Genomic DNA, 15,981 nt, shown 5'->3' with positions numbered 1-15,981 from the left:
TATACGGAAATGATCAATTTGAATGATATAAATATCGTATTTGAACCACCATTCACGCGAAGCATTCAGTACGATACATTGAAAGAATATTTAAATCAAGATGATCAACCGTTTAATGATCCAAAAATTCCATCACACATACAAGGAACGGAACGACATGTTCAATTGCTAGCTAGCGTTTCCAAACGGGTTATACCGGAAAATGTAGAGGCTATTATGGCGACGACATTAGAGAGCCGTGCGAAATTGCCCAGACTTGAAAGTAAAAAAGACTTCAAACAATAATTGTTTTTAGTTTCTTTTCTATAACTCACTTAAATTAATGTTTTTTTGATCCCTAGAATACGATTTTCACAGAGCAATGAGCGATTTTTAAATCGACCCGCCCTAATGTATACATCCATTGAAGTTGCGCAACCTGGGTATTTTTATTTGATCGCTTATAACTTACGTAGTTTTGCATCGATTTTCTTCGATGATAGCTTATCGTTTTTCTAATTAAACAGAGCTTTACGTAAAGAAAAAATATCTGGAAAAAAGTTGTGGTTTTGGAATGCTGCCCTTGCAAAAAGTAATTTTTTTCATATTTTTTCATAAAAAAAACAAAAATCTGAACTGATAAGCTAATATCTCTAAAACTATCTGGTTGAGCAAAAAACAATGTATGATGCATTTATAGCAAATTTTATCGTCTTTCCGGTCTTTTTGTTTTTGCAATTGCTTGACCCGTTCGTGAGATATACGTAATTAAGAGGAGCCATCTCTTTGGTTTTTTCGAATAACGGTAAATTGCAAATATCTCAAAAACGGTACCATAGAATCAAAACTGAACTCAATTTTCGAAATCAGGGGGTGATTTTACATACGAATTTCATAACGACATTTCTGGTAAAGAGAAAAAGTTGAAATTCGTGGTCCAGTGTACTTAGCACATTCGATGCAGTTTTGATGAATCGAATTATACTTTTAAAAGCAAAGTAGTTTTATTAGGTCCAAAAACCTACTTTTTAAAGACAATCAATAATATAGTACTACAAAGTTAGTTAAATTTCACTTTTATAAAAGCGTTGACACACATTTTTTAAACAACACCTCCATTATATTTCATCATAATCATTAGCAAGTTACGCCAGTTATCCTTGCTTCGCGATAGCTTACTCTCATTTTGAGCATCAAGGAAGATCAAATCTTTCTCTACATTTTTATCTCTATTCAGTGGAGGTCTCCCCCTTGCCACTTTCTGCGACGGAGTGTCTTTAGCCTTTCTCATAAGTCCTCCATCTGCTATGCTGTTCAGAGTCACCAGGATTCCGATTGCATTGAAATAATATGACGTAGAAGTGAATTTGATGAACGACGTGCTCTACCAAAAGGTGAGAACAGGGATGATTGTAAACACGTTCTTTACAACATATCCATATATGCTGAGCTGCTTCATCGAAATCCGACTTTATATAGTTTTTTGTTTGCAAGGGAGGACTGGAAACCGATTCTTTCCAGCCTCTTTAAGAAGAGTGGCTAGAAGACTCCCATGAAATAATAGTCTGCATGCGCTTTTACTATACAAGTATGTTGATCTCAATTCAATTTAATTTCTTATATGTTCTTTTATTTGTTTTTCATTCTACTAATATTAATGTTTACTTTATTAATGAATTTCAAATTATATTTTATCGGTTTATCATACAATATAATATTTTACTCATTTATAACAATTGATTGCAATTTCGAAGATATTCTTAAAAGAGTTCAAAGTACATATTACTGACTAATCACTGATTTATCATTGCTTTTTTTATTTATTTTTTATTTAATAACTCACAAAGTTTTATTTATCAATCATTCTTACATACATAGATTCGCGCTTAGCGAGAGGTCACTCGAGAATTGTACGAAAACAATTATACGGACAGTTTTGTACAGTAGCTCTTTTCTACACTATTTAAGAATTATTTAACATTTTTGTAAGATTAGGAGAAGTGCTGGTAGTCCTGGATGCTGGCTTATTTCTACGACCCAAGACAAACTCGATGCTTTAGCATATTTGATGTTGGTACAAAGTAGCAGGCCTCTAAAACGTCAATACTAGTGAGAACAAGTATCAGTACCTCAGTACTAGGAGAAAGAAAGTACAAGTTAAACCACTGTTGTATGTGTACTTGAACTTTTGAACTTTGTGCTAAGGTTTTGGAGTATTATTGTACCTACTAATAGGAAAATTTACATAAATCCTTTTACGATTTGCCAAAGCCATCAGATAGCAATGAAACGGCTGGGCGCTTTTTTTGCTTTGATGCACCCAAAGAGTTCATGTAAATCCGTTTTTACAAGTACAGACAGGTCTGACTAGTACTACAAAACTATCGAAAATGGCGACAGTGATAGTTAAAAAAAAATAACGAGTAATAAATCGAGTACTACCGTATAACATTATAATATAAATTTAAAGATTTGAAAATTACAGATAGTACATATCGCACACTAACTACAAAAGAGTCACAACTTGAAAAAATGTAAATGTTCAGGAGAGAAGAAAAATGGTTTGTGTGAAAACGTCTGTAATGTTATACTGAAATCTAGTTTTACAAAGAAGGATACCTTCATTATAAAAGGAATTGACGAAATTTTGTTGTAATTATTTGTTTACGGACAAAATATATAGCAGTTTTGAATTATGACTATTTCTAAGAAAACTTACTACTCCTACATTCACAATTATTTCATCAAAAGAGACACATTTCACAATAATACAAGCAACTTTACTCACTCTTTACGTATAAAAAGACACAATTTTAATTAATACACAACAAAGTTAAAAGTTTTTTGCAACAAGATAGTCAGAATTTAAAAAAAACGTAAAAAAAACTGTTCACTTGTTCTTAAGCACATTGACACAACTAAAAATAGTAATCTTTAGTCGATAGAGCGCAAGCGATGCAATCAACACCAGTAATTTTCCAGTTAAAGAAGAAAATAATGACAACGAAATTTAAGGGGCAGTTAGAGATGTGTACTGTGAATTTGTTTATGGAAAAAAACCGATTTTGAAAAATTTTAAGTTGTAGTTAGTGTGCGATATGTTAAGGAGCTATCGAAATTCGGTATTGATCTGACAAGCCCAGGGTGAAAGCAAAAATATGTTACTGTGGGCTATCGCCTTGAAATTTTTTTAAATAATAAATATCGGAGTTCCATATATAGTTATGCAGCTCTAGGTCAAATATGTTTTTTTAATATAACCGCATTCAATTTTATTTAGCTTTAAAAGGAAACTAAAAAAGAGGTATTTGGTGTAATATTAATAAAGCTCGTAAGTCTCGTAGTAGATTTTTATAAATATTCTTGTATGTGCTTATCCCGGACTACCGACTTCCTCTACTTATTTACGATATATTCTTTACACTAAATTTACTTTTTTTGTGTAAGTGTGTAAGATTTTCTGAAAAATTGGCAAAATTCTATTCAATTCTTATGCTGTACAGTGTACACATAAAATACATAAGTTTTTGCCTATTATTTAATAACATACTACATATTTATATGGGTGTGGTACATAGTGTATGTATGTACTTAGTTGTATATAAAATGTGCTATGCTTCGTTTTGCATTTTCACTTTTGAATATCGTTGAAATATAATTGTTTCCTAGCAAAAGATATATATATATATATGTATTTGTGTGACTGTCTGCTTATTATTGGCTCGATTTGAATTATTTTTTAAATTATATTATTTATTTACTTTATTGTTAAATTTCTTTATCAATGCTACTAACAATTTTTTTACTTATGTGTATGTATGTAAGTTTTATTTCAAATTTATTTAACATTGGACCTAAGAGCAACTACTAGAGTCAACAATCAGTTGAATATATCATTACAGCCTCGGCTTGCCCGCGCCACTGAATCATCGCGATTCTGCTATGGCTGCTGTTGTCGCCATTCCTCGTCCGAAACGAGGCAAATAGAGACCGAACTTAGATTCAATACCATTAAGAAGTGGCACCGCAGCACGATAGCCACCAATGTGATCAGGATTCAATCTTTGTGTAGTCTCATCAATGACCTTTGGTTTGCTTACCACAGAACCAGTTGGGTGTGAGCCTCCAAAATCGACGTAGAATAAACGCTGCAGCAGTTCATATGTTACTAAGGTTACACCAAATTGTGGTGAAGAACGGAAGACACGAGCTGTGAAGAAAAATTTTTGATTCCGTATTAATGTTCATTTTTATAAAGTTTTAGGTTGTAAGCTTACCGGCAGTTCCCTTCCAGAAGGCACGTGGACCTTCCTCGGCCATTATTTTCTTAGTAGCATCCCATACACCACTATATGTGGTCTGCCCTGAACGCGCTACAACCTGCAGTCGAGTTTTGATGACATCAGCTGGCGTTACGAGTGAGGCAGCGGGGACACCGGCTATAGCACCAGCCGCTAGCAATGTCAGCGGATGATTGTAACTAAGCAATAATACAGAAACAAAGCAATTACCTAGTCATAATCAATACTTTATGGTTACTATACATGATTAGAACCACGGAAAAGCAAAGGATTTACGAAGGAATGGAGGGGAGGTGCTGTTTATAGCGTCAATGAAACTAACCCTAATTCACATGAGCTCTCCTTGAAAAGAGAATTAAAATCAATGACATTAATTCCAAATTTGAAAAGGCCTAATGTCAATCGACTTTTGTTCGATTTGGGACTACTTAACGCCGCCCACGCAAAGAGGAGCTGGGATTCAGGCGACTTTGAATTGTGCTGATTTTATCATGAATATCATATTATTTATCTGTCGGGTTTGGAACAAATGGCATTGACATTGATTCTCTTACCAGAGTATGCACCGGTGTTGTAAATTTCAAAAAATATTAATTTACCACGATTATAAGCAAAGTTCAAATCCTGACAAAGCATTAAATCCAGCTTACCCATCTTCATCAGCAAATAGAGCTTTTGTATGCGCATATGCAGGGAAGTAAATAGCAGAGAATGGCACGTCCCGCAACAGACATGCGCGGGCCCCTTTGTACAGTCCAAATAAACCCAAATCGCGTACAACAGATAAGGCACGTACTTTAGTTCCGCCTGCGATTTCACCAGCAACTTGTAAACGAATTTTTACTATTTCCAAAGGATTTGTGAATACCACTTGTGAGGCACCAGCCTGAAAATAAGCAAACCAAAACAAAAATTAGTCAAATCAACATTATCTTAAATAGTAGAGTAAGCTCGCCTGAGTACACATTCCGTACAAGCTCGCTAAGAAAGCTTCTTTTCTGTGTGTAAGGAAACTATGAAAGACTGCTTTCCAAAATTCAACTGAAACATTTATGGGAATTCACGCTACGAGTACTTACACAGGCACCGGCCATAATTTCAGACCATAACGGTATCACACCTTGTTTGTCGGTTAATTTGTCACGCACTAAATCGTTGACAGTAAGTTTAATGGCTTTCTCAGGTGCAACGCCCATCAATTGAGGCAACAAACCGCGGTATAAGCCAATCACACCTTCGTGACGTACGACCTATTAAAAAAAATAAAAATAAAAGAAAAAAAAAATAAAAATAAAAGAATTCACATTTTTGATTTGACTGATTCAACTGTGTTTCGAGGAAATTTCATTTATTACTTTCTTGAAACAATCCCATGAGTTTCTATATGCGATTTCGCCGATAAATGAGCCTGTGCGTTGATTTTGCATGCGCGTCTTCACCAAATCAATTGGATATACCACCGTGGCGCCCACAGCTAAATTTAAAAAAATGCATCGTCATAGTTAGTTTCATATCGGTGATGAACGAATTTTTACTATATCAGTATTTTACTCACCGCCGGCCAATGATCCGAGCAAAAAGCGGTAGGTGCTTTCCAAAATCTGTATGAGGGCTGAACGATCGGCTGGACTCTCAACGGCCTTGATTTCAGCCAATCTTGTGGTGATATGCTTTGTGTAGTGTTCGGGGGAAATATTGTTGAGGTCATTGTAAACGATGCGTCTAAGGAAAAAATAAAAAAAAATGTATGTTATTACTGCATATATTACGTTTATATTGCTTCAAAAATCTTAAAAAATCATGTTTCTTATTTAAGTAATAAATGAATAAACTCTAAAGTAAAGTAATTATAAATATTAATATTTGTTAACGAAAGAAAAACATATTTTTAAAATAATAACTCTTAGCACATGAGCACAGCTGGGTATACAAATTAATTTCGACGTATTGGTGCCGAAATATGTACCAGGGATGTAAAAGAGCTTCAATTGCGATTCCGATACGTAGGACCTTACGATTAATCTGAACTCCCGATTTTGGTTCGAAATATTTAGTAAAAGAAAAAAATTTAGTTTACGTAACTTTTTGTTTGTAACATGTAAACAATTTTGGTTTCCATTTAGAAAAATCGAAAATATTTTTGACTAATTTTCTCACTTTTTTTTACCACTGACCCTAAATTACAGATTTATAAGTAAAATATATATCTTGAATAAAATTTATAAGTTCCGATTCCGGTAAACTCACCTTCGTTACATCCCTAATATGTTAAATGGCGGCACAAATTATTTGCAAATTTATTCAGATATTTGGTTTTTATTTTATTTCCGTTAACTTTACACAAAACACTAATGAATTGTACCTATAACGGAAATATATATATTATACATTTAAATTTTGGCGCAATGTGCATGATCAGATAGAAAGAACATTTCTTGTGTAAGTGATGCGTTCTCTGAGTGTTGTATATTTTGTTAGAAAATGTGGAGTACTTTTTACGTTTCATAGACTAATGGCCGGGTTTTTCAGAGCGAGTTTAAACTTCGGTTAAAGTTGACTATAATTTAACCTTGCCACTTTGTTCGATAACATAAAATTTTACTGCTCATCTCAGCTTGAGCGGTCAAAGTGGCAGAATTAAACTCTAGTAAACTTTAACAGGAGTTTAAACTCGCACTGAAAACCCGGGCCTAAGAGTTAAAAGTAAAAAATTTATTTATTCTGCTCTGCACTTCTTTTGGGTTCGATAAATAGAACTTGTATGTAAAACTCATTTTTTTTAACTGTGAATTAAAAAATTTCCTCAATTTCTAAATAAATTTTTTCGAAAACGTTCTCAAAATTAGTTAAACAATTATTAATTGCTGACATTCAAGTTTTTTTTATTAATTAAAGAAAATAAAGAAATAAATATCTGATAAACTTTGCAAATCATTTTTGCTGCAATTTATTACTCGTAGGTGCAAACAAAAAATGTGTTGTAACGAGATCTGTGGTGCATGCTTCGGTACAAAAATAAAAAAAAAAATTGCCTATATCGGCAATTCCGTTTCTAAATGCGCAAAACAATATATTCAGCGCTTTTTCATACAAAAGATTATGTATGCATAGATATTTCCAAATTATGTATAATTAATGTTTTTTTTTTATAATTACAAGTTCTCTAAATGTATCCAAATATGGGGTAAATGAAACCATACAAAAATCAAAAACAAATTGGGATTTATACACTTGCCTATTGGGTTCAATCTTTTTGCGTCTCCACCAACTATGATTTAGTTTTTTTAAGATCAGCAAATTATAGTTACAACATGAATTAGTGACGACATTTGGAGAAAATAACAAAGACATATAAAGACAACAAGGCAATGTTAATAATAATATGCCCTAAATAAATCAAGTGTTTCCATAAAATATTCGAATTATTTGAATGCATTTGTGAAGGTCCCCACCAAAATGAAACATTTACGTCATAAGTAATTTAGAGAAAATTGGCAAAGTTTATTTTACCATTCATACCAAACAAAAGTTGTTTTTTTTTTTTTTTTTAATATGGAACAAGTTTGCGTTATTAAGCACATAAAACGAAGGGATAATTTGTACTTTAAATGAATATGTCCCTTTAGCCATTATAAACTACTAAAAATATGTAAATGTTACGTTTTGGTACGACCAGTATGTAAATGTGCCGTTTTGTTATGAATCTCCATACAAATAGAAACAAAAATTGTTGCAAAGATTTTATAACATCCAGATTAGCGACATTGGCTGATAAATATCTTAGTAAAAAGTAGTTTTAATCTATAAGATCGCGGGTTCAAATCGAGATCAGGGGCCTCAAGGTTCTCAAACCCGTGTCGGTATATTACGGTATATCGAATTAAGGATAGTCAAGTTACAAATAAAAATACATTTCGGCGGTATTTGCAAATATTAAAAAATAAAGACATTCTTTACCCGAGACCTTGTCAAAACAAGCAGTCTTCGGGACTTTTTTTTTGTATGGGGATCAACGCAGTCTCATCAGAGATTTTCTTGAATATCATGAAACAATCAAACTTCATAGTAATCCCGTAAGACGCTTTGTAGATACATATGGGGTATTCCATCCCATTTCGACCAATTTTGAACCCGACCCCTTTAGAATTGGCTGAACGTTTTTCTTCTTTTTCTAGCTTACGAAAGACGTTTTTCAGAATTTTTTCAAATTTTTTCATCCAACTCAAAAAAAGTTATGAATTTTTAAAAAAACACCGTTTTTGTTTTCAAAATGCTATAACTTTTTCAAAAATTGACCGTTTGGGATCTTTTTTCTTTTTTTTAAATTTGTTTTTAAATGTACTTTTCGGAAAAAATACAAAGGGGTCGGGTTCAAAATTGGTCGAAATTGGATGGAATGCCCCATATATATGTATACGTACTTAACGTAGCGAACAGATAAACGGCAGTGGATTTTTTTACCCAAATTCTTCAATTAAGCCATCTTTTTTATTTCCAAAATTTAAGGAAAACAAGTAAGGAAGGCTAAGTTCGGGTGTAACCGAACATTACATACACAGCTCAGAGCTTTGGAGACAAAATAAGGGAAAATCACCATTTAGCAAAATGAACCTAGGGTAACCCTGGAATGTGTTTTTATGACATGGGTTTCAAATGGAAGGTATTAAAGAGTATTTTAAAAGGGAGTGCGCCATAGTTATATAGGTGGACGCCTTTTCGAGATATCGCCATAAAGGTGAACCAGGGGTGAACCCAGAATTTGTTTGTACGATATGGGTATCAAATGAAAGGTGTTAATGATTATTTAAAACGTAGTGGGCCTTAGTTCTGTAGTTGGACGCCTTTTCGAGATATCGCCATAAAGGTGGACCAGGGGTGAGTCCAGAATGTGTTTGTACGATATGGGTATCAAATGAAAGGTGTTAATGAGTATTTTAAAAGGGAGTGGGCCTTAGTTCTATAGGTGGACGCCTTTTCCAGATATTGCCATAAAGGTGGACCAGGGGTGACTCTTGAATGTGTTTGTACGATATGGGTATCAAATTAAAGGTGTTAATGAGTATTTTAAAAGGGAGTGGGCCTTAGTTCTATAGGTGGACGCCTTTTCGAGATATCGCCATAAAGGTGGACCAGGGGTGAGTCCAGAATGTGTTTGTACGATATGGGTATCAAATGAAAGATGTTAATGAGTATTTTAAAAGGGAGGGGGCCTTAGTTCTATAGGTGGACGCCGTTTCGAGATATCGCCATAAAGGTGGACCAGGGGTGACCCGAGAATTTGTTTGTACGATATGGGTATCAAATGAAAGGTGTTAATGATTATTTAAAACGTGTGGGCCTTAGTTCTGTAGGTGGACGCCTTTTCGAGATATCGCCATAAAGGTGGACCAGGGGTGACCCCAGAATTTGTTTGTACGGTATGGGTATCAAATGAAAGGTGTTAATGAGTATTTTAAAAGGAATTGGGCCTTAGTTCTATAGGTGGACGCCTTTTCGAGATATCGCCATAAAGGTGGACCAGGGGTGACTCTAGAATGTGTTTGTACGATATGGGTATCAAATTAAAGGTATTAATGAGGGTTTTAAAAGGGAGTTGTGGTAGTTGTATATGTGAATGCGTTTTCGAGATATCGACCAAAATGTGGACCAGGGTGATCCAGAACATCATATGTCGGGTATCGCTAATTTATTTATATATGCAATACCACGAGCAGTATTCCTGCCAAGATTCCAAGGGCTTTTGATTTCGCCCTGCAGAACTTTTTCACTTAATATGGTAGGTGTCAAACCCATTTTACAAAGTTTTTTCTAAAGTTATATTTTGCGTCAATAAACCAATCCAATTACCATATTTCATCCCTTTTTTTGTGTTTGGTATAGAATTATGGCATTTTTTTTTTCATTTTTCGTAATTTTCGATATCGAAAAAGTGGGCGTGGTCATAGTCGGATTTCGGACATTTTTTATACCAAAATAAAGTGAGTTCAGATAAGTACGTGAACTAAGTTTAGTAAAGATATATAGATTTTTGCTCAAGTTATCGTGTGTATAAAACCTGGGCGTGGCTTCAACCGATTTCGTCCATTTTCACAGAAAACAGTTATCGTCATAGAATCTATGCCCCTACCAAATTTCACAAGGATTGGTAAATTTTTGTTCGACTTATGGCCTTAAAAGTATTCTAGACGATTAAATGAAAAAGGGCGGAGCCACGCCCATTTTAAAATTTTCTTTTATTTTTGAATTTTGTTGCACCATATCATTACTTGAGTTGAATGTTGACATAATTTACTTATATACTGTACAGATATTACATTTTTTGTTAAAATTTGACTTAAAAAAAAAAATTTTTTTATAGTGGGCGTGTTCGTTATCCGATTTTGCTAATTTTTACTTAGCACACATATAGTAATAGTAGTAACGTAACTGCCAAATTTCATCATGATATCTTCAACGACTGCGAAATTACAATTGCAAAACTTTTAAATTACCTTCTTTTAAAAGTGGGCGGTGCCACGGCCATTGTCCAAAATTTTACTAATTTTCTATTTTGCGTCATAAGATCAACGCACCTACCTAGTTTCATCGCTTTAGCCATCTTTGGTAATGAATTATTGCACTTTTTCGGTTTTTCGAAATTTTCGATGTCGAAAAAGTGGGTGTGGTTGTTGTCCGATTTCGTTCATTGTAAATAGCGATCTGAGATGAGCGCCCAGGAACCTACATATCAAATTTCATCAAGATATCTCAAAATTTACCCAAGTTATCGTGTTTACGGACGGACGGACATGGCTAAATGAATTTTTTTTTCTTATTTATTTAATAATTTGGGAAAAATTTAAACAACGTGACATCAGGACGGACAAGGCGACAGCCGTTTCGATTATACCTTGTAAATCTCTTCAAAGCCTTTTCTCCCGGGAGTGGGAGTCGAACTCGCACCCCTACGATAGTTGAAATGGTTGTAAACGCATTCAGCTACGTCATGCCTGTTGTGAAGTCTTTCCCAATTGCCTTCTTTTTGCATATTTTAATCTTTTACACATTGCATACTTCGTATGCAATTATGTGTTAAAGCTATGCTTGGTACGGCGGTTTTCAAAGAAACTTTGGTTTTGTTGCTGTTTTCGTTCTATGTATAGAACTACAACGAATTAACCAATTTTGTCTGTATGTATGATTTTTGATAATCGGGGATTGCCCATATTGCTTTTTTTTTTTTTTTTTTTTTTTTTAAATGTATGAAAACATTTATTTGAAGCAATATGGGCAATCCCCGATTATCAAAAATCATACATACAGACAAAATTGGTTAATTCGTTGTAGTTCTATAAATAGAACGAAAACAGCAACAAAACCAAAGTTTCTTTGAAAACCGCCGTACCAAGCATAGCTTTAACACATAATTGCATACGAAGTATGCAATGTGTAAAAGATTAAAATATGCAAAAAGAAGGCAATTGGGAAAGACTTCACAACAGGCATGACGTAGCTGAATGCGTTTACAACCATTTCAACTATCGTAGGGGTGCGAGTTCGACTCCCACTCCCGGGAGAAAAGGCTTTGAAGAGATTTACAAGGTATAATCGAAACGGCTGTCGCCTTGTCCGTCCTGATGTCACGTTGTTTAAATTTTTCCCAAATTATTAAATAAATTATAAAATTAAAAAAATTGCTTCAAATAAATGTTTTCATACATTTAAAAAAAAAAAAAAAGAAAAAAAGCAATATGGGCAATCCCCGATTATCAAAAATCATACAATTTTTTTTTCGCCGAGATCATTTTGATATATAGAAGTCTATATCTATCTCGATTAGTTTATGCCGTTACGGATTACCGTTATGCGAACAAAGTTAATATACTCTGTGAGCTCTGCTCAGCTGAGTATAAAAATCTCTTTGAATTTTATAATGGAAACTATTCAAATAAATCTGTTGTTGTTTGTCGGATATAGATCTGGTATGTTCCGGTAACAAGTACCACTAAGTACTAGGCTCGACCATCTCGGTAACGATTTACCGTTTTTTCGTAAAATTTCTCGAATTTTTTCGGAAACGTGGTTGGGATTAGTTAGCATAATATTAGTTACAAGCATCATATAATTTTTTAAATAAAAAAGACTTTGATTGGCGAAACTTGATGAAAATTGCCCCTGATATTTACCGGTTTGCTGCTGTATGTAAATACAAATCTTTCCAATCCAGTAAATACAGATGAATGCCTAAGTTATGATAGTAAATAGTTCATTTGCTTTCTATTTTCCCTACATGTAACAGTTACTTTTTATTAAATGTAACATTTTAGGCTAAAATTTTAACACAGGAAATTTTTCTAGGCCTACTCAACAAATTGTTTTTGATTTTATGAGTACATTACTATTTTATTGTCTACTCTAAAGTTCTATACAACCTATCCTTTAATATGCTAAATAGAATAATATTGTAGAACTATGTTTGTAAATATGTATAACTGTATGCATGTATTATGTGTGTCTATTCCCTCAACTCCAATTGCAAGATCTTACCCAGTTTGATGAAGCGCACCGGTTAATTGAAAGAGAATATCAATTTCTAACGGTGTTATTTGACTCATTGTTTGTGCGGCATAAAGTAGCTCGTCCTTTGTCACCGGTTCATTTCGATTACCTTGGGCAGCATTCAAATAAATACGTTTAATCAATTCCATATTATTAAGCAGTGAAGTGAATGCGATGAAGTAGGGGAAGCTCACTTTGTGACCTTCTGTGACCTATTGATGGAAGGATCAATATATTTATAATTTATTAATTTATTGGCGTTGTTAAAGAACAAATACAACTCTAGTTTAACATACCGATACTAGATTATCCTTGACAACAGGTGTGAGTAAATGTCTCTTAACTTTAACAATAATATCCTGAAAATCTAAGGGTGAGATATATCCAGAACCAGCTGGATCTCGGCTACGGAATGCTTCCATTGCATATTCCTCATGGAAGTCATGGAGTAATTGTGTGAACTCCGCATAATTGATGCTACGATTTTTTTTCTAAAAGATAAAATTAAGAAATAATTCTCTCAAGGGTGTGGGTTGCTATAAAATACACATTTATTTACCTCACCAAAATATCGCTTTATAAAGGAACTATCTAAATTGAAAGGTATCTTTGAATGCAATTCGGTTTTTTGTACGATATCGGCGAAATCGGCTGAAAAGAGAAAAATAAACATTAATTTCAATATGTGCAAAATTCTAAGTTAATTCAAGTTCATAACAGGAACACCTATAAAAAAAAAAACTCCCAGGCGCTATAACCTCCGAAGAGATTTCATGCCGAGGTTCTATTCCAATTTGCTTCGTGCTCCTTTTAATTTTTACTACAAATTAGCGGGACGGGACCTAGATGTTTTGCGCCGACTCCGGACGGTATCCGCAAGGTAGGTGAGCTTTCATTGAGAAGCTTTTCATGGCAGAAATACACTCGGTGTGTTTGGCAAATTACTACTGACCCCTGTTCCACACGCCTAACTCTCTTCCGATAGAGACCAAAATTTATATGTGATTTCTTTGGCCGTAATATTACTTTTGGAAAGGATGAGACTCACAAAGAAATCGTTAGGGTAGTCATTATGAACCTGATAAATATCATTTCTTCCAAACATTCCTCTATTAAGTATTTTGGCAGAGCAGAACATATTACATCACAAAGTATGCGGACGTTATGCTGAGCTTGACATGTAGGTTTTTGTATATGTTAAGTTCAGAAACGAATGCCAAATTCACGACATATTATCATTAAAAAAAAAAACCAGTTACTCAATTATGGGAATGTGACGGGATTCCTTATATTGGTTTACATATCGTTTGCTTAATTCACAAAGGCCCTTACCAACAAAATAAAATACATTTTTTTAATATACTACTTAAATCAGCGAAAAACACAGTTTTAAGGTTTTGAATTAAGCTAACGATATGTATTTATTTACATATTTATAAAAAATGTGTAAAGAAAACATCCCAACAGGCTTTTCTGTAAATTTTTTTAAAAGTTACTTGAAATAAATTCAGCATTAAATATATTTTAAATTTTTTCAGCCAACATTTTGTAAGGGTTGAGAGTAAATGTGCATCAATATTTTAACTGTCAAAGTAAATTGTAAATGTTGCCAAACAAAACGAAAAAATTATATTTGTCAACTTTTTTCAGCTTAGAAATTTTTAAATTATTTTCATAAACTTTGTATATGAAACAGAATGGCTTCAAGAATGCATTAGAACTGCAGGTAAACTCCATTTAATGTGCGTTTGAAATTAGGAAATTATATATGTGTGTACAAATATGATACGTATAGATTAAATAATAAATAAGGCGCAATAACCTCCGAAGAGATCTAAGGCCTCTTGATTTTTCCCTAAAAATTGGCCTGACGGGACCTACATGTTTTATGCCGACTCCGAACGGCATCTGCAAGGCATATGAGTTTTCACTGAGAGCTTTTCATGGCAGAAATACACTCGGAGCGCTTGCCAAACACTGCCGAGGGGCGACCCCGCTTAGAAACATTTTCTTCTAATTGAAAAACCTCATTTCTAAAATTTTGTTGTTGTTTTGCCCGAGATGTGAACCGGGCATACGGTGTGGTAGGCAGAGCACGCTACCACCACACCACGGTGGCCGCGCACGTATAGATTATTGAAATAAAAATTATCGTTTAAAAAAGCGTTAGAAAAATATTTATAAAAAGCTTTCTTTTAGCAATTTTTTATAAGCTTATAAGCATGGATCCGTTTCGATTATTTATCGCTAATTTCTAAACAATTGGGATTATTCAGGAAATAAGCATTACCTATTTGTTTTGTTGGCATTCGAAAAATTTTGATAAAAAATATATTTTCATTTCATTTAATTTTTACACACATACGTACATATGTATGTATTTTTTAGTGTTCTGTTTTCAGGTCAAACATTTTCCTTTGTACATAAAAATCTGATCCTTTATAGAAAATTTAACATCGAGTTATGCACATGCGCGGAAAATTACGGGCTCTCAATGCTTGCTTAGCATTACGAGAACAGTGCAAACAACTACACCGGCTGCACAGTATGTCTTCTGCACATTCCACCTGCAGACCTGGTGGCAAAGAACATAGCGTTAACACCTGTAACGAGGATCAGCTTGATCATACAGCCATAGTAGTATGGCGTCATCAATTACATCATAGAGGTGGGAGGTTGGCACAAGGGTGCTGAAATGACGGACGAGGCGGTACTGTGCTGTTCGGGAAATAAACAGATCCTACAAGCTGTCAGATCCCTGTAGCATTCTCCAGGCGGAAGTAGCGGCTGTAACCAAAGCAGTAGAAAAACTGGAAGAGAATAGATTAAACCGGGTTTACTTTTATATTGACAGCCAAGCAGCAATTAAGGCAGTAGTCTCGCATAGCACAGCATCTAAAAGTGTGAGTAATCCCTTGAAAGAATCGGGACAGGGAGAGGCATATATATATATTGGATCCCAGAACATATGGGAATAGATTGGAATGAAAAAGTGGATGAACTAGCTAAAAAGGGCGCACCCCTCGAAAGCGGGTTGGAGGAAGAAACGAACGAGCAGGTTTTGTGCTAGTGCCCGCCCTTGCCAGGCTAAGACCCTAGCTATAAGGAGTGACACGGCTGACAGATCTAGAAGCAGCAAGTGCCATTGTTACTAGAAAGCTTC

The 15,981-nt window shown here is 34.3% G+C and overlaps 1 protein-coding gene across 3 annotated transcripts in view; it reads right to left on the bottom strand.

Annotated features, from left to right (window-relative positions):
• Positions 1-1,587: 1,587 nt before the first annotated feature.
• aralar1 (calcium-binding mitochondrial carrier protein aralar1) overlaps positions 1,588-15,981 on the bottom strand; it is a 59,737-nt gene continuing 45,343 nt past the window's right edge. For all 3 annotated transcript variants that reach the window (XM_067763621.1, XM_067763622.1, XM_067763623.1), the window contains 9 exons: positions 13,378-13,469; positions 13,115-13,309; positions 12,807-13,030; positions 5,836-6,002; positions 5,636-5,754; positions 5,360-5,530; positions 4,931-5,166; positions 4,257-4,459; positions 1,588-4,189 (listed from right to left, as the gene is read on the bottom strand). In XM_067763621.1, the coding sequence (XP_067619722.1) occupies positions 3,906-4,189; positions 4,257-4,459; positions 4,931-5,166; positions 5,360-5,530; positions 5,636-5,754; positions 5,836-6,002; positions 12,807-13,030; positions 13,115-13,309; positions 13,378-13,469 (1,691 nt within the window). In that variant the 3' untranslated portion in view covers positions 1,588-3,905. The remainder of the gene's footprint in view (positions 4,190-4,256; positions 4,460-4,930; positions 5,167-5,359; positions 5,531-5,635; positions 5,755-5,835; positions 6,003-12,806; positions 13,031-13,114; positions 13,310-13,377; positions 13,470-15,981) is intronic.

Source organism: Eurosta solidaginis, chromosome 1 (assembly GCF_040869045.1).
Source record: "Eurosta solidaginis isolate ZX-2024a chromosome 1, ASM4086904v1, whole genome shotgun sequence".
Classification (NCBI taxonomy): Eukaryota; Metazoa; Arthropoda; class Insecta; order Diptera; family Tephritidae; genus Eurosta; species Eurosta solidaginis.
The sequence above is the reverse complement of the archived record's forward strand: the minus strand, read 5'-3'. Positions and strand labels throughout refer to the sequence as shown.